This window comes from Chlamydomonas reinhardtii, chromosome 6 (assembly GCF_000002595.2).
Source record: "Chlamydomonas reinhardtii strain CC-503 cw92 mt+ chromosome 6, whole genome shotgun sequence".
Lineage (NCBI taxonomy): Eukaryota > Viridiplantae > Chlorophyta > Chlorophyceae > Chlamydomonadales > Chlamydomonadaceae > Chlamydomonas > Chlamydomonas reinhardtii.
In genome coordinates, this window is record NC_057009.1 from 8,909,624 (window position 1) to 8,928,236 (window position 18,613).

At 70.4% G+C, this 18,613-nt stretch overlaps 2 protein-coding genes across 2 annotated transcripts; one reads left to right on the forward strand and one right to left on the reverse strand.

Annotated features, from left to right (window-relative positions):
* The first annotated feature begins 3 nt into the window (after nt 1–3).
* CHLRE_06g311250v5 (uncharacterized protein) lies at nt 4–15,725 on the forward strand. Its single transcript, XM_043063800.1, has 13 exons — nt 4–2,633; nt 2,829–4,338; nt 4,504–8,103; nt 8,230–12,047; nt 12,215–12,321; nt 12,596–12,797; nt 12,953–13,092; nt 13,309–13,380; nt 13,619–13,762; nt 13,936–14,060; nt 14,245–14,398; nt 14,578–14,934; nt 15,126–15,725. Exons 1-13 carry the CDS (start codon nt 134–136, stop codon nt 15,546–15,548), a joined length of 13,152 nt encoding a protein of 4,383 aa, XP_042924506.1. The 5' UTR covers nt 4–133; the 3' UTR covers nt 15,549–15,725.
* A 9-nt stretch (nt 15,726–15,734) lies between these two features.
* Nucleotides 15,735–18,153, reverse strand: CHLRE_06g311300v5 (uncharacterized protein). Its single transcript, XM_001691138.2, has 2 exons — nt 17,063–18,153; nt 15,735–16,882 (listed from the first exon to the last, which is right to left on the reverse strand). The coding sequence occupies exons 1-2, from the start codon at nt 17,634–17,636 to the stop codon at nt 16,707–16,709; spliced, it is 750 nt and encodes a 249-aa protein (XP_001691190.2). The 5' UTR covers nt 17,637–18,153; the 3' UTR covers nt 15,735–16,706.
* Between the last annotated feature and the right edge of the window lie 460 nt (nt 18,154–18,613).

The following is an 18,613-nucleotide window of genomic DNA, read 5'->3' on the forward strand; positions in this document are numbered from 1 at the left end:
CTATGAATATATGAACGCAAGCTAGGTGCGCTGTGCAGGGCCGGCTGTGGAAACCTGTTGCCAGTTTGCGCGCGACTTGGGGGCTTGCTTCACACGGCCAGTTTCTTGCGCGCAGGTCTGCCAGTGGGCAACAATGTACCCTCCACAGCAACATCAACAGCTGCAAAAGTCGGTGCAGCAAGTGCCATCGGCTTCGCAGCTGCTTGGTGCGCATGTGTCCAACCAATCGGGCCTGTCGCTAATCCTGAAAAAGGAACGGCAGCGCGGGCAAAATGGTGATCCTCGACCCCCATGGCGGCCTGCTGGTCGCGTGGAGAAGACGGCAGAGGAGCTCGCGCTGCTGGAGAACGGCGGTCCAAGCTACGTGACCAGCCCTGTAGGCAGCCCGCGCAGCTCGGTGCCGCACTACTTTGCCGGGCCGCCGTCCGTGGGAGGCCCCGACTCGGGCGGAGCGCCGCGCCTGTTCTACCCCGCAGACTTCTCCAGCGCGGTGCCACGACCGGACGGTGGCTTCCCACCGGCGCCTGCCCTGGCGGGTCCCGAGCGCCGCTCCATCAGCCCCACTTGGATGGCTGCGGCTGCATCATCAAGGCAGCCGGCCGGAGCCGGGGCCGGGGCCGGCCTGCAAAACAGCATGAGCACGGTGGCTGGGCCGACTGGCGTGGGTTTGATTCATCAGCCGCCGGGCGGGACAGGGTTGTTGGGGACCGCCGCAGCCGCTGTCCTTGCTGGGCCGCGCGGGCGCGGTGGAGGCCCGGGTGCGAGTTCCCTGGCAGCGGCGGGTGGCAGCAGCCGGCCGGGTCAGGGACAGCCCTCGCTGTTCACGGCAGACGGGGCGGAGGTGAGCGGGCGCAGTGAGGACATGTACGTGCGCCCGAGAGCAGCTGGGGGCAGCGGTAGCGGCGGCACCGCACAGCCCGTGGCGTCTCAGCCACAGCAGCAGCAGCAGCAGCAGCAGCATCAGCAGCCTACCCGCCAGCGTAGCCCCACACGTGATGCAGCCAGCGGCGGCGGCACGCTGCCCTACCAGGCCTCCCTGGAGGAGCTCCGCCGCATGATTGCGGCCAAGGCGGCCTCCGGGGCGGCGGCGGCAGGCGCGGCGGCCGGCCCAGTGGGCACGCGCACCAGCCAGCAGCAAGCCATCCCGTGGGAGCAGCAGCCTCCGCTGTCACAGCAGGCACCGCCGCAGCAGCCCCTGGGGCGCAGCCAGCAGCCCAACCTGCCGCTGGGGGCCACACAGGCTCACAATCGCCCTGCTGCTGGCGCTGGCTCTTTGCTGGAGCACCAGCACCAACGCCAATCGCTTGCTGCACACGGACAGCAGCAGCAGCAGCAGGATCAGAGGCCCTTGATGCAGCAGCAGCAGCACCAGCAGCACGTGCAGTTCTCGCACGGCGGCATCAGCGGCATCAAGCCCGCGTCAGCTGCGGCGGCAGCGACTGTAAGTGCAGTGACGGCAGGTGCCAAAGGGCCAGGCGGCCCGGCCAGAAACGGGAGGGATGGACTGGCAGCAGACGCCGTCCAGCAGCACCAGCAGCAGCAGGCTGCGGGCGCCTGGGCTCAGCCGGCAGCGCATGGCCGCGCCCAGCACACCGCCCAGCAGGCCGCCATTGCCGCGGCAGCTGCGTCACTGCGCGCCACAGCGACCGCGGCGGCGGGACCGTCCGCACCGGTGGCTGCAGCAGCATCCGGTGCCGGCGCCGGCGCCAGGCACAGCTCAGCCCCGCGCGTCACAGTCCGCCGGGAGCTGTCCAACCCGCGACAGCTGCCCCACCGGCCCTCAGCTGTGGGCGGCTATGCCTCCGCCGCGGCCATCGCCGCCGCGCTGGCAGCCGCCCAGGGCCAAGGCCAGGGCCGAGCATCCGCTGCCGGGCCCTCGGCGCCCCTGGGCAACAGCGGCGACAGCGGCGAGAACAGCCGTGACCGGGTGGCGCCGCGTGCGGGCAGCCTGGGCCGGGTGCGGACACAGGCTCTGCGCTTCAGTGCTGGCGGCGGTGTGATGTCCAAGCCAGCGGGGCCAGGGGTGGCGGGTGCGCACCCGCGTCCTCACGGCGGTGCCATTGAGCTGGCTGAGCTGCTGCAGCAGCACACCACCCACGGCCAGGCGGCGCGAACGCGAGCTGGCAGCTACCCGTTATTCGCCGGCGTGAGGGGCAGCGGCAGCGGCGCCAATGTGGGCCGTGCGCACGGCGCTGCTGCCGCCAAGGGCCCGGGTGTGGGTCCGGGCGGCCTGTTGTCTGTGCTGGCGCACATGCCGCACGCTGCCGTGGAGCGGGCGCTGGTGTCGCCGCTGTCTGCGTCGCGGCACTCTCACCAGCGCCAGCACCAGCACCACCAGCAGGATGAGGAGGAGCCAGCGGCGGGCTTCCACGCCCAACAACCACCGTACGCCTCCACCTGCTACATGTACTCGCCGCCCTCGGTGCTTACGGAGGGCCCCCACGTGGTTGCGGCGCCTAACCAGGAGGGCGGTGAGGCAGCTGAGGCGCCTGCCAGCACCGCCGCCGGGCCTGCGCCTGCGCCGACTCCTGTCTGGACGACCGAGGCCGTGATCGAGGCCGTGATTGCTGACACGTATGTGCCAGCGCCGGCACCCGAGGAGCCTGTGGCGCCAGTGGACGAGGAAGTGCGAGGTGAGGCAGCGGTGGGCCGGGTACTTTGCGGACTAGTTGTGAATGCTGAGGCTGGGGTATGGGTACGTTGATACTTATTCATCAACGCCTGCACCTGCATTGCACAGCATGTAGCGCTCACAAAGCCTCTGCGAACATAAACAATGGCGCATGTGTGAGCGGACCTATACTGCTGCCCTCCTCCCACCCTGCTAGGCCGGCTGGAGGGCCTGTTCGACCAGCAGGCGGTGTCGAAGGCGACTGGAGCCCCGCCGCAGCTGCAGCTGCAGACGCTGCCGCAGCATCCACCTGCTGGTGCTCCTAGTGCTGCTACACAGCCCCTCCAGGGCAAGGTGGGAGCGGCTGCGCCGGCTGCTGCCCCCGCCGACTGCTCGCCGGCTGGCGTCCGCCCCAGTCCCGGTGCCGTATCCGTGGCGTCGCTGGCTGACAGCCGCCTGTCGCTGCCGGCAGCTGGCCCGGCACCCAACCTAGCGTACCTGTGTGAGTCCTCGCCCGAGGCCAGCTGGCAGTCCTTCCCGCGCAACAGCCACCCGGTTGCTGCTGCTGCTGCTGCGGGGCCAGCAGCAGGGCGCAGCCCGCCAGCGTTGCCAGTGCCGGTGGCGGCAGGCTCGGCGGGCGTTTTTGCGGCAGCGTCCCCGCCCGCACGCAGCGTACCTGTTGGCGGGCTGGAAGGTGGCGGCTTTGCGTTTGAGGTGCCGCCCCAGCACCAGCAGGCGAAGCCCAGTCCCTCCGCGTCGCGGCTTGTCCTTGCGCCCGACGCTCGGCGCATAGACACCATACCGGCTACGGCACCCGTCATCGTGGCAGAGCCGGCCGCAGGGGAGGTAGGCAGCAGGAGCACTACTACAGCTAAGGCCGATGTCGAGGCAGAGGCCGGGGATGCGACTAGGGGTCATGCCGAGACTGAGGCGGCCGGCATGCAGCCGTCCTTTGCCAGTGAGGTATCCCGCGAGACGGACGAGATGGCGGAGCTACTGCAGCTCATGGCGGAAGAGGCCGTGCAGCTGCTGCTCACGCCGAACAGGCAGCAGCAGCAGCAGCAGCAGCAGCAGCAGCAGCTGCAGGAGGCGCCGCGTGAGCGCGGTGGGCAAGACCATGTGAATGAGGCAGGCACGGAGTCGGGAGAGAACTCGGGAGAGCGCAAGCCAGCTGCGAAGGAAGCGGAACTCGCACTGGCCGCAGCTGCAGCCGCACCTGCCGCGCAGCCAGCACCGGCAGCTTCGCCCGCTGCCGCCAGCCCCGCATCCTCATGCGGGAGTGTGCAGCTGCGGGCACCGCAACCGCAGGCGCCGGGGCGCTACGGCCATGCTGCTGCGCCACCGCCCACCTCCGCGGCGGCCGGCGCCCCAGCCGCCCCAGCCGCCTCGCCCCAGGCCCCCGACACCTGCTGCAGCGGCACCCGGCGCCCGGCTCCGCTCAGTGAAAATGGGGACTTGGGTGCTGCTGTGTTGAACCCTTCGCACGAGCATGCGGGGACGGGCGTTCCTGCTGGGGCAGCGCTTGGGGCCGGTGCAGACCTCGATGGGGCGGGCCCGGCTGCTGCTGCTTCGGCTGCTGCCGGCGAGCTGCCTGGCGAGCTGTCTGGCGAGCTGCCTGGCGAGCTGGTTGGCGAGGAGGGCGTGGGGTCCGAGGTGGAGCCGGAGCTGGAGGACGAGGACGAGGACGAAGAGGAGGCGCTGCGGGCCAACCTGGCCGAGATCATGAGGTGGGCGGGAGGGCGACTGCCGGAGTGTGTGTGTGTAGCGGCAGTGGTGACTTCCAAGTGCGGGGCGATGCTGACTGTCAGAATTGTTGAGCGTAGCGGTCATACATGAGGCATTGCCTGGCCTGATGACACTGCTGTGTTGGACGCGCCTGCTGCTCCACGCAGTCAAGCCATACGCATTGTGCCGCTGGCCACGGACCTCGGCGGCGCCAACAGTGCCGCACCGCAGCTCAGCGGCGCCAGTTGCGGCAGCAGCGGCCTCCGCCTGCAGGCCGCCGACCCCACCACCTGCCAGTCTGCCCAGGATGAGGCCGCCGCCTACTCGCCCAGCCGTAGCCCCAGCCACAGCAGCAGTAGGTCCATGTCGCCGGCTGGGGGCCGGGGTGTGGCCAGCGGTGCGCCGTCGCCGTTCAACCCGCATGGGCCGTCGCCGGCCGCCGAGGTGTCGTTCGCCTCCACGCTGTCGGAGGGCGTGTCGGTGCCGCCCTCCCCGCTGCCAGCCGTGTCCGTGGAGCTCGAGGATGAGGGCGAGGCAGGACAGGCGGGGCAAGGGCAGGGACAGGGGCTGGCGGGGCAGCAGCTGCAGCAGGCGGCAGATGGGAGTGCTGACTTCGAGCTGGAGTCGCCGCCCCGGGCGAGTACGCAGCACCTGTACTCGCTCGGCCGTGGGGCGGTGGAGTTCGGGGGCCAGGCGCCACCTGCAGCTGTTGCCGTGCCGCCACCTGCCGACCACTGCATAGTGGCAGAGCCCGCAGCTGCTGCAGCTGCGGCGGCGGTCCCGGTCACAGCGTCCAGCCCAGTCGCCTCCACCACATCTCCTTCGTCGGCTGCCAACAACGAGACTCTCCAGCGTGCCAGCGTGGTGCCTGCGCGGTCGCAGGCTGCTGCGGGGGCCGACGATATGGCCACTGGCGATTCATTAGCCGGCCCCCGCCGCACCCTGCTGGCAACGTATGTTGAGCCGGCTGACGAGGCAGCACGGGGGCCTCTGCCGCAGCAAGAGGAGGTGCCTAGCCTCAGCCTGGGGCCGGACGCCGCATCCACTGCGCATACCAGTGCTTCCGGGGCCGCCACCGGTTTGGAGGTCTCGCACCCGGAGCACCCCAGCAAGCGACAGCCGCAGCGGCATCAGCCATCTGAAGTGGCGGCCGGGGCGCGGCGGGGCAACCGGCTGCAGCTGCGCCTGGCGCCGCCCTCGCCCCTGGCCGTGGCCGAGTTCAGCCGGCAGCAGCAGCCCCACCTGCCAGACCAGAACGGTGGTGTCAGCGGGCCGCAGGAGCAGCAGTTACACCTGCACCAGCACCAGCAGCAGCACCAGGACGCACGTGGGCCGCCTCCGGGCCGGCAGCACGTGGGCCGCCTGTCCACCGACCGCCTGCAGTTCCTGGCCTCAGGCGGCGGCTCCGCAGGGACGGGCATGGAGGGCCTGCCCGACCTGTCCGTGTCCGTGGCGGCACAGAGGCGGCGCTTCGAGCAGGCAAGGGCGGAGGCGCGCGGCAGTGACACCGGCAGCGCCCGTACCGCCGGCAGTGGCAGCGGGCTGCGCGGCTCGCTGACGGGTCGCTGGCCGCCGTCTGCGACTGCGAGCGGCGCCGCCGCACATGGCATGCAGCCCGACCCCCTGGCGCCGCCGCCGCCCTCTGGCCCCAACTCCGTCCGGGCCCCTGCGGCTGCCGCTGCGGCTGCCGTGGGTGCGGCGGTAGTGCAGCTGGCTGTTGAGATACAAGCAACACACGCCCAACCGCAGTCGAACTTGGGTGATAAGGCCGTTGCCAGTGCTGCTTCCGAGGCGGCACCCGCCTCCTCCCCTCCGCCACCTGCTGCTGCCGCTGCCAACTGCTGGGCAGTGTTGTGCTCCTTTACGCCCGCCCGCATGCCCGCCGCCTCCAACCACGCAGCGGCCTCCGAGCTCCTGGCCTCGCCGCAGTTGCCAGCCACAGACACACCCAGCGCCTCCTCCGCCTCCTCCGCCACTGCCGCCACTGCCGCCACCGCCTCAGCCACCCGCAGCTCCGGCCGCGTGGCGGGCAGCGGTGGCCGGGCGGTGTCGGGCATCCCGCGCGCCCCGCACCTGCACCTGCACCAGCAGGATCCCGGCTCGCACTCGCTGGCCGCTGCTGCTGTGAGGCCGGGCACCAGCGCCTCAGCCGCAGCGACCCAGCCGGGCGGCGGCGCTGAGGGCAAGGCCAGCGCAGCCAGCAGTGGCAGTGGCAGCGGCCGGAGCCAGCCCGCTAGCAGCAGCGGTAATGACTCCCAGCACGCCGCACCTTCGCCCAGTCTCCTTGAGCCCCTGTTTGAAGCCGCCTCGTCCCCTTGGGCTGCGGCGCCTGCGCAAAAAAGCATTGGTAGCGGGGCTAGCAGCAGCATTGGCGGCGGCGGCTCACATGCGGCCGGTGCGCGGCTGGGGTCGAGTGCCGAGGTGGCGGCGTACGGCCTGGAGGACCTGCTGCGGCAGGAGGCGGAGGCGGGCGGCCTGGCGGGTCTGGGCGAGGGCGGCAGCGACAGCGCCGAGGACGGCGGCGACCTGCTGGCCTGGTCCACACGCCGAGTCATGACCGCCTCCGGGGGCGACCAGCACACCCCGACCTCCCGGCTCGAGCCGCAGCGTGGCGGGTCCGGCCTGGGGTCAGCCGGCGCTGTCGCCACCTTGACCTCATTCGCTGCGTCTGGTCTGCAGTCGCAATCGCCCGGCGGCGCCAGCACTCGTGCGGTCTCGCTGTCCACGCCCAAAGCGGCAGCTGCCTCCTCGGCGGCAGTCAGCCTGGGTGCGGGCGGCGTTGAAGGACTGTACTCAGCCGCCATGCGCACCCCGGGGCCCGCGCCCTGGTCCCAGGCACCTGGCGCGGCGCCCGCGGCACCGCCAAGCAGCGCGGCCGGCAGCAGCGCCTCCAGCGGCGGCATCTCCCACCACCGCAGTGCAGCTGCCTTCCAGACAGCAGGGAACACGGCCATGCCGGATCCCTGGGGCTCTGCGGGCGCTGCTGGCACCTCCGCGGCCAGTGGTGGTGGTGGTGGTGGTGGTGGGGCCAGTTCCTTCACCAGCACGCCCTCAGTGGACAGCCCTGCCGGCCTGCCTCGCCCCGGTGGCGCCACCCGCCCGCTGCCGTCCGCGCTGTCGCCCCTGCGGCCGCTGGAGGAGGCCGCCGTGCAGGCCGCGGTGGCGCAGTCCCGGGCCCAGGCTGCGGCACCGGCGGCGGCAGCTGCCGGGGGCGACCCCGGCTCAGGCTCCGGGCTGGGGTCCAGCTGGCTGCCAGCCTTCGACATCGACTCGTTCCTGGGATCAGGCGCGGCGGCGGGCGCAGGGCCGGACCCGACAGCGCCTTCCGGCAGCGCCCGGGGCCCTGGCTCGCGCCGCAGCAGCCACAGCCACGTGGCGCTACCTCCATCTCCGCCCGGCCCCGCCGCCGCTACTGCCAGTGCTGGTACTGGTGCTACAGCCACTGCGGGCGCGGCTCCTGGCGGCCGCTGGCAGCGCAGTGGCCTGGTGGTGGCCATACCCGACACCGCCATGGCGCCCGGAGCCGTCAGCGGGCTGGGAGCAGGGGGCGGGGCCGGGTACGGAGGCGGCTCGGCGGCGGGCTCGCCAGGCAGCGGCGCCTACGGCCACCTGCCTCCCGGTTCCCCGCTGATGTCGCCCTCCGTGCTGCAGCGGGAGCGGCTGCTGCAGCAGGCGGGGGCGGGGGCGGGCGCGGCGGCAGGGCCTGGACTGTCGGAGCACGAACGCACGCGGCAGGCACTGTGGGACAACCCCTTTATGCGAAGCGAGTAAGTGGCGCGCAAGGGAGGGTTGCGCTGATGAGCTAAGATGCCCCCACCAAGAGGGCCGCGCGTCATTTGGTTTGCGCCTTCTAACCGCATTGCTGCTCACCATTGCCCTCTGGCTGCTAACAGCTGGGTGCCGCGACGTCCCACCGCCTCTCAGCCTACCACGCCTATCGCCACGTCCCGCCCGGCGTCACCACTGCCACAGCCTAGCGGCGCCCTCACCCTAGGTGTCGCCTCGACTGCCGGAACCATCACCACCACGACAGCGGCTCCTACTGGCAGCATCTTCAACGACCCTGTCTTCCGCTCGCACATGTTGGGTCTGGGGCTGGGCGTCGACACGAGTGATCAGGTACAGGAGCACACGGCGGCTGGCGGGTCCACGGCATCTGCCGCCGGCCCAGTGCTCCGGCAGGCCGCCGCGGCATCAGCCCGCCCCGCCATAGCCGCCGCAGCGCACGCTACGCCTGCGGCACCAGCTGCCGGCATGACCGCCGTCACTGCCGCCGCCACGCCTGCCTCGGCGCTGGCTGCCGCGCTGCAGCCCGCCACCCGCACGCCGCCCAGCCTGTCCTTCGCAGTGTACGCCATGGAGCCGGGGACAGCCGCAGCCGCAGCCGCAGCCGCCGCAGGAGACCGTGCGGCAGTCATGTACGCGGCACGCAGCACGGCTGCGGGCTATGGTGCCGGTGGCGGGCTTGATGCCCCCGCCGGTGGAGCCATGGCTGCTACTGGCACGACTGCCGCCGCCGCGTCCGCGATGATCACCGCCGCGGCCCCGCCCCAGGCCACCGGCCCCAGCAGCCCCAGCCCCAGCAGCGCGCGCAAGAGCTTCGGCTTCCCCGGCCTGGCGGGCCCGGCCAGCTCCCCGGGCGGCATCATCGTGGGCCGCGGCTGGGGCCGCCAGGGCAGCCAGCAGCAGGCAGCAGCCGCAGCGGGTGCAGGTGTGGGCGGTGCTGCTGGGGCGGCCGTCATGGACAGCCCCACCCGCTCCACCGCCGCTGCTGTTACCATGTCCGCCGCCCTCGGCTTGCTTGGTGGGGTTGAGGCGTCACCTGGTGCTGCCCGCACCCCTCAACAGCAGCAGCCTCATCAGGGCCATCACGACCAGGGTAACGCGGAGGAGGAAGAGGAGGAGGAGGATCAGCAGGAGGCTGAGGAGCGCTGCAGCCCGCCTGGCTCCGCCACCTCTGCGGCCAGTGGCGGCAGCAGCTGCAGCTTCGGTGACGACCTGGTGGCGGCGGGGCCAGAGGCGGGGCCAGAGGCGGGGCCAGAGGCGGGGCCAGAGGCGGGGCCAGAGGCGGAGCTGGGTGCCGACTTAGGTCCGGCGGCCCTGGGGCCCATAGGGGAGGCAGTGGAGGCCGAAGAGGTTGAGGCCGAGTCTCAACAGCAAGCGCTGGAGGGGGCGCATGTGGGACAGGACCAGTCCCCGGCGGCCCTAGCAGCTGTGCCTGGCCCCGCTGCGCCCGCCGCCGACCCGCTGGCCGCCCACCCGCTGGCCTCCGAGCTGCCGCCGCTGCGCCGCTTCCCCTCCGTGTGCAGCAGCGGCCTGGGCGGCTCGGGCGGCGGGCTGACGGGCGGACTGAGCGCCGCCAACCTGCGCTACTCGGGCGAAGATGAGGACGGCGAGGCCGAGGCCGAGGGCGATGAGGAGGAGGAGGGTGAGGGTGAAGAGGACGAGGAGCTGGGTGGCGAGGACGGGCTGGTGGACGCGGCGCTGGAGGAGGATCAGCGGGAGGCCACAGGGGCGGCAGATGAGGAGGCAATGGAGGCGGAGGCGATGCAGGGCGTGGGGGAGGCAGAGGAGGAGGCGATGGTGGCGGAGGTGGAAGACCTGGTGCTCTTCCAGTCCCTGCGGCTGCGGCAAGAGGAGCTGCAGACGGCGGGGGCGGAGGGAGGCGAGGGTGGAGAGGCGGAGACAGACACGGCAGCCGCTGGTGAGGAGCTGCAGGCGGAGGCCGACAATGCGGGGGTGGACATGGAGGAGACTGAGGGTAGTCCGCTCAGCCCGCTCGGCTGGCACCAGCAGGCCTCCGCGGCTGCAGCTGCTGCCGCCGCCGCGGCGGCCCACAGCGGCAGTGCCATCATCCAGGTGTGCTCGGGCCTGGAGGGCGTGCCCGCCACCCCCGGCCCCGCCGGGTCCTCACAGCGCCAGGTGGAGCGCCGCCTCGTGTTCGACGACCCACCCGCCCCCGACCATCACCAACACCATGACTACCAACAGCACCAGCACCATCAGAAGGGGGCGGAGGGCGAGGTGCCCCCCGCCGGACAGCTGCCGCCGGTGCCGGTGCCGGTGGTAGGCGCGCCTGGGAGCACCGGCCCTGCGCCGCAGGGCTGGGTGCCGCTGGCGGCGCAGCGGACCTCGGATGGGGGTTCGGCCGGGGGTGCTGGCGAGTTGGAGCTGCTGCTGCCCGCCGGCGTGAGCCTGGACGAGCTGCTGGATGCGGCGGAGCTGGCGGCGGCGGAGGCGGCGCTGGAGCAGGCGCAGGCGGCGGCGGTGGCAGCGGAGCAGGCGCAGGCGGCGGAGGCGCCACCAGCAGCGAGGGCAGAGGCGGGCCAGGCGGCAGCGTCAGCGTCACCAGAGCTGAAGGTGGAGGCGGAGGAGGTGGCCTCGTCCTGTGGCTCCGCCCCCGGCCCCATGACGCGGGCGGCTCGGCTGCGGCAGCTGGATGCTGACCTGAGCGGCCGGGGCGCGGGCCCGCAGGCCGCAGACGCAGGCGCGGTTGGGTGTATGGCCGAGTGCCCTGGCCTCGGCGGCCTGCTGCACGGCCTTTCCTTCCTGTCGCCCCGCCCCGCCGGCCCGCCACGGCCCGGCCCCGGCGGCTACATGTGCAGCGCCGCCACGCCGCTGCCCCTGCCGCGGTCCGCCAGCTCCGCCGGCAGCGCCGGGTCGGGCGCCGCCGCCGCCACACCCACCGCCCACTCGGTGTTCGTGTCGCGAGTGCGGCGCACCGCAGCCGCCACGGCCGCAGCGACTGGGGCCGCAGCGGGTGGTGGTGCTGCTGGTGGTGGTGTGGGCTTCGGCACGCCGCTGCTGCTGACCAGCGCCAGCCCCGCACGCCCACAGGGCGGACAGCGCCAGCCCGGCGGCCGCCGGCGTGAGGCGGGCGGCCTGCCCGCTGACCACCCATGGCGCCCGCTTGCCGGCGCAGTGGCGGACACTGCTGCCGCTGACGACCAGGACGCTCGGACGCCGGCAGCAGCAGCTGTGCCCGGCGGCCGGGCACGCGGCAGCGGCAACGACACAGACAGCGGCTGCAGCAGTAGCAGCAGCCCGCGAGTAGACAGCCGCGCCTTTGGCTCTGGTCAGGGCGGCGCTGACAGTGGTGGCAGCGGCGGCGGCGGCGGCCTGTCCATGGGCGTGTCACGGCGTGCTGACCACGGCGGCGACAGCAGTCTGCGTGGCAGCGGCGCGCTGGTGAGTGAGGTGCGGCAGCGGCACCTGCTGGACGAGCTGAGGGCCACCTTCCTGCGCCGGTCGCTGCAGTCCGTGGCGCTGGCCGGCACGCCCCCGCACCCGCACCAGCAGGAGCTCACGGCCACTGACACTCACGGATACGGCCCCGCGCTGAGCGCCGGGGGCGGTAGCAGCGTCCTCCACCACACCACCAGCAGCAGTGGCAGCAGCGGCGACCAGGGTGGCGATCGGGGCGCCGGCGCGGAGGTTGCCAGCGCCCGCGGCGGCGCTGTGGTACCGTTGTCTGTGTCTGTGTCTGTGGGCACCTCGCCGCTTCAGGGTGGCAGGTGGACGCCCCACCACCCCCAGCACCACAGGACAGGAGGCGCCACCGCCACAACCGGCACCTCCACCAGCCCACCGCCAGTGCAGCTGCCGGCCTCCGCGCGGCCGGCGGTGGGGCCTGCGCCGCCGCCACCACCACCGCCGCCCGGCACTCGAGCGCCGCCGCCCCCACCGCCGCCACCACGCGGGCCCCCCAAGGGTAAGTGCCCGCAGAGATGGATGCCATACAGCTTTCTTGGCCGCAATCGGCCACTTTGCTGCAGACCCAAGCCCCCGATGCACGTCAAAATGCAGCTGTGCACTGCCTGCACTGCTCACGCCCACCTCCTCACCTCTGCCTCTCCACACACCCGCCTTCCGCTGCAGGCTTCAAGCTGGTGACCCCCACTCGCGAGCAGCAGCTGCGGCTGAAGCAGCTGCACTGGGTCAAGCTGGCAGAGGCGGCGCCAGGCTCTTTCTGGGAGAGCGTGCAGGTGGGAGGGGGGGGCGGTGGGCAGGGGGGCAGGGCTGAGTGCAGGCAGAGTGAGGGGCGCGAGGGGGCGGCTGCTGCTCCGACTCGAGGTCAGAGGGCACATGCTGCCGGGGTACGGCGCCATGAGACGACTGCGGCACAGGGGCACCGCCTCCTCCCCAGTCCGCTGCACCCGCCTGCTCAATCGGCACGATCCCCACCACTACGGCACCCGAACCCTGCTGCCCTCGTGCATTGGCAAGACACCTGCCGCGCCGCTGCTGCTGCTGCTGCAGGCTGACGGTGCCGGCGGACTGCGGCCCGAGCTGCGCGACCAGCTCCGAGCCGTGTTCGCACTCAGCGACAACGCCGCGGCACTCAGGCGCCTGGCGGGAGGAGGGGCGGCGGCGGCAGGGCCGAGTGCTGCCCCCAACGGCCCCGGCAGTGTGCGGCTGGTGGAGAACAACCGGGCACACAACATCAGCATCGTGCTCAAGGGTAGGTTGGGGCTGGGAATGGGGTGGGGCATGGTGCTGGACGGCAGCGGAGGTGAGGCAAGCATGAAACAGCCCGTTCAAGAACGTAGCCGCCCGCATTCTTGCTGCAACCCACCACCGTCACCATCCACGCCACACACCCGCCCACGCTGTCAGGCATCCGGCGGCCGCCCTCCGCCCTGGCCGCCGACATCCTGACGCTGGACGCCACGGGGCTGGAGGGTGAGCAGCTGCGGGCGCTGCTCAAGGCCGCGCCGAGGTCGGCGGAGCTGGCGGAGCTGGCGGCGTACGTGCAGGTGCGGGGGGGGGGAGGCGGGGGCAGCGGAATGGCGGTCAGGGCTTCGTTTCGACCATCCGCGGGGCGCAAGGTGTTACAAGCACGGGAGTAGCCACTTAGGTCCACCCCGGCCAAGTGGCAGCTGGGTGGTGCGCGGCCCGGCTGGCTGACCGGCCGCTGCTGCCGCCCCCTCGCTCCCTCATATCCCCTCATCCCCCCCTGGCTGCTGCTGCAGGGCGCGCACCCCGCCTACCCGGGTCTGTCCGACGTGGCGCTGCTGGGGCCCGTGGAGCAGTACTTCCTGGAGGTGCGTGGAGGCAGGGGCTGGGGGGGAGAAGAGGACGAGGAGGAGAAGGAGGAGGAGGAGGAGAAGGAGGAGGAGGTGGGCTGTCAGTGTGGTGCAAGCCGGGCGCTCCAGCTTCCCGCGTCTCCCGTGTGCTTGTCCCCGCATGGCACGCACGCCGCCTTTCCTGACCTGTCCCGGCGGCTCTGCCCCGTGTGCCTCCCCTCCTCACCCTGCTGCTGCCGCTGCTCCTGCCGCCCAGGCTGGCCGTGTGCCGTGGCTGTGTGAGCGGCTCAGTGCCATGGCGCTGATGACGGGCTTCGAGGTGGGCGTGCGCCAGGTGGCGGACCTGGTGGCGCAGGTGGAGGCGGCCATTGGCGGCATACGGCACAGCGAGCAGCTCAAGGTGGGGGGTAGGGCGGCTGGGGGGGGGGCTGGCGGGTCAGGCGGCCCCACGGCCACACAGCTCACCTGCCTGCGGCGTGTCTGCCGCCTGCCAGGGCCAGGGCCAGGTGCATTCAATACCCCAGCCCTCCTCACCTCAAACCCTCCACCACCATCCCCACCACCCCCACCCAGACTCTGCTGGGCCTGTTGTTGGAGGTGGGCAACACGCTGAACGAGGGCACTGCCCGCGGCGGCGCCCGAGGCTACAAGCTGGACGTGCTGACTCACGTGGCCGGAATCAAGGGGGCCGACAAGAGGTGGGGCGCAACAGCGGGCCGGCAGCGGGGGGGGAGAGGTGCTTGTGCAGCATGGCTCCCCAACGCCGCCTCCCCTCCGTCACCACCAGTACGGTGTTTGCCCGCCTTGCAGTCACCTCGCACCCACAGCCCCTTCACCCCTCTGCCCTGTTGTGCCCATGTGTACCCCTCCGGCCCCACACAGGTCCCTGTTGCGCTGGCTGGTGGAGGCGCTGCACCGGGAGGCCAACAGCGGCGGTACTGGCGGCAGTACTGGCGGCACTGGCGGGCCGGTCCCGCTGCACCAGGTGCTGCCGCTGCAGCTGGCGGGACCGGTGCGCGCAGCCGCCAACGTGCAGGTGCGCGTGCGAGTGTGTTGCAGGGGGTATGTCAGCTGGTACGCCTGACAAGCGCCTTTACTGATGCGCGTCAGCTGGACGGGGTCTCACGTGTCGCTCATCCACCTGCACACCTACCCGATACCCGATACCCGCCAACTCCGCCACCATTACCACCCCTTTTGCATCTGGTCCCGCAGCTGAGCAGTGTGTCGGTCCTGCTTGAGGAGCTGAGTGGCGGCGTGGAGCTCATGGAGGGGCAGGTGCAGGCGCTGAGGGCGCTGCTGGACAGCAGGCAGCAGCAGCAGCAGGGGGACAAGCAGCAGCAGGACAAGTACCAGGACGACATTGGCGAGCCCGCCGCCGGCACCGCTGCCACTGGGTCTGACTCGCCAGCCGCTGTGGCCGCCGAGACGCTGCTGCGGTCGCGCGCTGACGGGCTGTTTCTGGAGCGTTGCGCCGGCTTCCTGGTCGGGGCTCGGCCGGCTGTGGCTGGGCTGCAGCGGCGGTATGCGGGCCTGACGGAGGGACTGAGGCGCCTGGCGGAGTTCTTCCAGGTGGGGGCCGGAGGAATGAGACAGGCGGGGGGGGTCAGGGGCTTCGAGGGCGGCGCTCTTTAAAAGGTGGTCCCGTGCAAGTGGCAGCTGTGTGTCACGCTTGGCGATGCAGGCAGACTGCGGCAAGTAGCGACCACGCCACCGGCACGCCTGTGCTGACCTGCAACCCCCCGTGCCCCCCCCCATCTCAGGACGACTTCGACGCGCGCGACCCCGCCCGGCCGCTGCTGCAGCTGCGTGACTTCCTGGCGGCGCTGGACAAGACCGTGGCGGAGCTGGAGGCGGAGAGGCGGCGCGAGGCGGCGCAGGCGGCGGCGGCGGCGCGGGTGGCCGCACTGCGACTGCGCACCACCACCAGTGCCACTGCCGCCACCGGTGCAGCGGCCGCCGGCGTGGGCCCAACCAGCAGCAGCTCCGCGTCGGCCGATGTGGCGGCCGCAGCTGGCACAACTGGTGCTGCTCATGCGGAGGCCGTGGATGTGGAGGTGGAGTCTGTTGTGGACAGGGCTGGTGTGGTCCTTCCCCGGGGAGCGGCACCAGTGGCAGCAGGGGTAGGGGCAGGGACGCCACCGGGTGCACAAGCCGCGGTTGTGGTGCCGCAGGCGGCGGCTTAGGGTGTTGCGGATGTGCGGGGGATGCGTTTCTGTGATGCAGGGGCTGTGGCGGTGGCACATTGTATTGTGGTGTGGACATGTGTGTTGTGCTGAGGAGGCATGCGTGATGCACGGAGGCATTCGGTAGCTGGTCGGATGGGGCTAAGGCGCACCGGCCCATTCGCAGCAACTCATTGGGGACCTGGGGGGACGTAAGTAAAGCTGTACTGTTACAGAGGTCTGTTCAGTTGTAGACTGGAGCTGTCTGTGCCAGCCGCACTGATGAGTCATCGCACTGTACTTGCCCAATGACTGCCCTGCTATTGCACAACCGCTGGGTAAAATGTAAACCCTCCAGCAGTGCACCACCAATTTAACCACTTAAACACATGCGTCAGCCGCCACAGAATTGTCAAAATAACCTGCAAAGAAGGATGATGGTGGATACAAGAGGCCAGCAATGGAGGCGGGGGGGCATTGAAGGGATCATGCCCGCACCGATAGCCGCCCAGCCAATGAGCAAGATGCTACTAACAATAGGAATCGACCAGTACTTTACATCGCTCTTTCTGTCACTAAAGCATGCGAAGTCAGCTGCCTACGTCTTTCGCGGCGCTAGATGTGACGCTGCAGGGAAAGCATTCACCTCCACCCCGCCTCGAAGGCTCCAGCCCCCTCAGTCCTACGCACGTTCGGCACACTCATAGTCCCACACACCCTCCGTACGGCGCCATGACACGGCCACCTCATTCCCTCACACTGCATCACTTGCAGGCACTGCCTGTCTCGCTCACATGCATTCTTCACTATGTCGTTGCCCCGGCGCCTCACTGAGCGGCCGCCAGCGCTTGTGCCACAACTGGTTGATCTTGGTGTATATTACGTAAATGATTACTACTTCACTAGTCTGGTAGGGTCAGTCCCAAAGGAGCCTAGTCAAGCGAATGCAACCGCATGGAAACACGTACGGTAATGCGCTTCACAACACGGCCTACAACCAGTGGACGGTACGTGCCGGTGCGGAACACGTTGAGTCTTGTGCCCTTGCCCCACGCCCCCACGCACGCCGCCAATCACCACAGCCATGTGGCGCGTTGCCGTGTGGCGCAACCACAATCCCCCCCCCCACACACACCACCCCTCAGCACCACGTCCATAAGTGCACCTGTTGCTTTGCTCCTACGTGCTGTTCGCGCCGCTTGCGCTGCTGTCGTCAACCAGGACCGTGCTGGCGCCGGCGCTGACTCGGACGCTGCTGCAGGGTCCCGTGAGTGGCTGCAGGTGGGCGGCCGTGACGCACTCCCAGGCGGTGCCGGGCGCCCGGACCACCTCCAGGGCCGCAACCAGGCCCGAAACTGCGAGGCAGCAGCGGACCGAGGTGGCAGTCGGGTGTCACGGCGTGTATGCACGCGCGACTTGAAGGCAACAGAAGACACCGCCCCAGTCCTGCTGCAACAAGCAAGCTCTAGGCCATGCGCCCCCGCCCTTGGTTTACTTGAGATTAAATCAACCATCCCTCTCCCCGCTGTGCTCACGTCGAGTGGGGCAGGTGTCGAAGTCGGGTCCCAGGGCCGCGGCGTAGTAGGAGTCGGCGGCCTCCTGCAGCTGCAGCGCCAGCGCCAGCGCCACCAGCCCCGAGTCCTCATCTGCCACAGGCCGCCCGCACACCTGCCACCGCGCCAGCACCATGTCGCCGTCACCAGCCGCCGCCGCGACCTGGTCCGGCTCCAGCTCGCAGGCGGCCGGCGCGAAGGGCTGTGTGACGTGGATGCCCAGGTGCGCGGCCGCCTGCGTCAGGTCGGACACCAGCAGCCGCTGCACGCGGCCGCACGAGCCTGAGTCCAGGCGGGCACGGCCTCCTGACTGCCGATGAGGTGATAGCAATGGCCGCTTGCTCCCAAAAGCTTCAGTCACAGCGAGGCGCAGCACGAGCTGGATGCACATGTGGTCGCCGTGCAGGGCGCCGGCAGCGGCAGCGGCAGATGAATTCGAGCCAGGGCCCGCACTGGAGCGCCAGTGGACCCGAGAGGCCAGCAGCCGTCGCAGGCCGCCGCCTCGGAGTGCGGGCTGGATGCGGAGCTGTGCGTCTATGAGCCCGTCCCTGCACATGGACATACCGTATGTGGGGGGTGGCGAGGGAGTGAGGTGCAGTCGTGGACAAGCAGGGGCGCTTTGGCTTTGGCACTTGGGCCCCCCAGGCAAGCCAACGGGCATCCCCACGCGCTTCGTTCCTCGCGACCTCCTGGTCCCCGCGGTGATAACCTGTGACTGTGCTTGAATGCCTAGCAAGATGTGTCGCACCTCGTATGGGGCCCGCCCGCTCTGAGCACTCGCGCGCCATTGCAGAGGTATCCTGATATGCAATGTTCAGGTAATCGGTAAGTATAAAACTTGATAGTACATACTCGCAGCAAGCTTGCGCAGGCCAAGTGGTAGCTTAGGCCGTAGGCCGAGGCCGAGCGTCTGCTGTCCCGGCGCACCTGAAGACAGCACCAGCAAGAGAATCATAGCTGCGAAATACCTCTGAAAATAATCAGTAGTCAATCTACTTAGGTGCCTGGTCATGTTGCCGGCCTTTTGGGTGTTGTCGTTCAGGTGAGGCCACCGTAACATACAAGGTAACGCGCTAGGTACTATATAACTGCAAAGCCAACATAATAACCTTTTTAACTCGCCTCGAGGGCAGAGTTGGGGCGGGGGGCGCGCCATTCGCTACTCAGTTTCATAACGATGTGGGCGGTGGGCCAGCGGGCCTCGTGAGCAGTTGAGGCGTTCAAGTCTAGGCGTGTAGAAGCAAGCGCAATCCTGACATAGAAGCGTCACCAGACCGTCTCTACGGCCGCCTGATAACCTGTGACCTTAACGCAGCCCGTTAACCCAGCCGCATTTCGCTGTCCTGTCCACGCCTGTCCTGTCCGTCCGGCCCCCACTCCCGCTCATGTCCTCCCTGCTGCTCCCTGTGACCGCGCCCTGTCCTGCCCGCCCACTATTATCGCTTGCATGGCACCTGTAACACCCGGTCGCCACCAAGGCCCCACCTACCTTTGCGGCTGTGGCCGTGGCCCTGCCCGGCCGCCCCTGCCCCG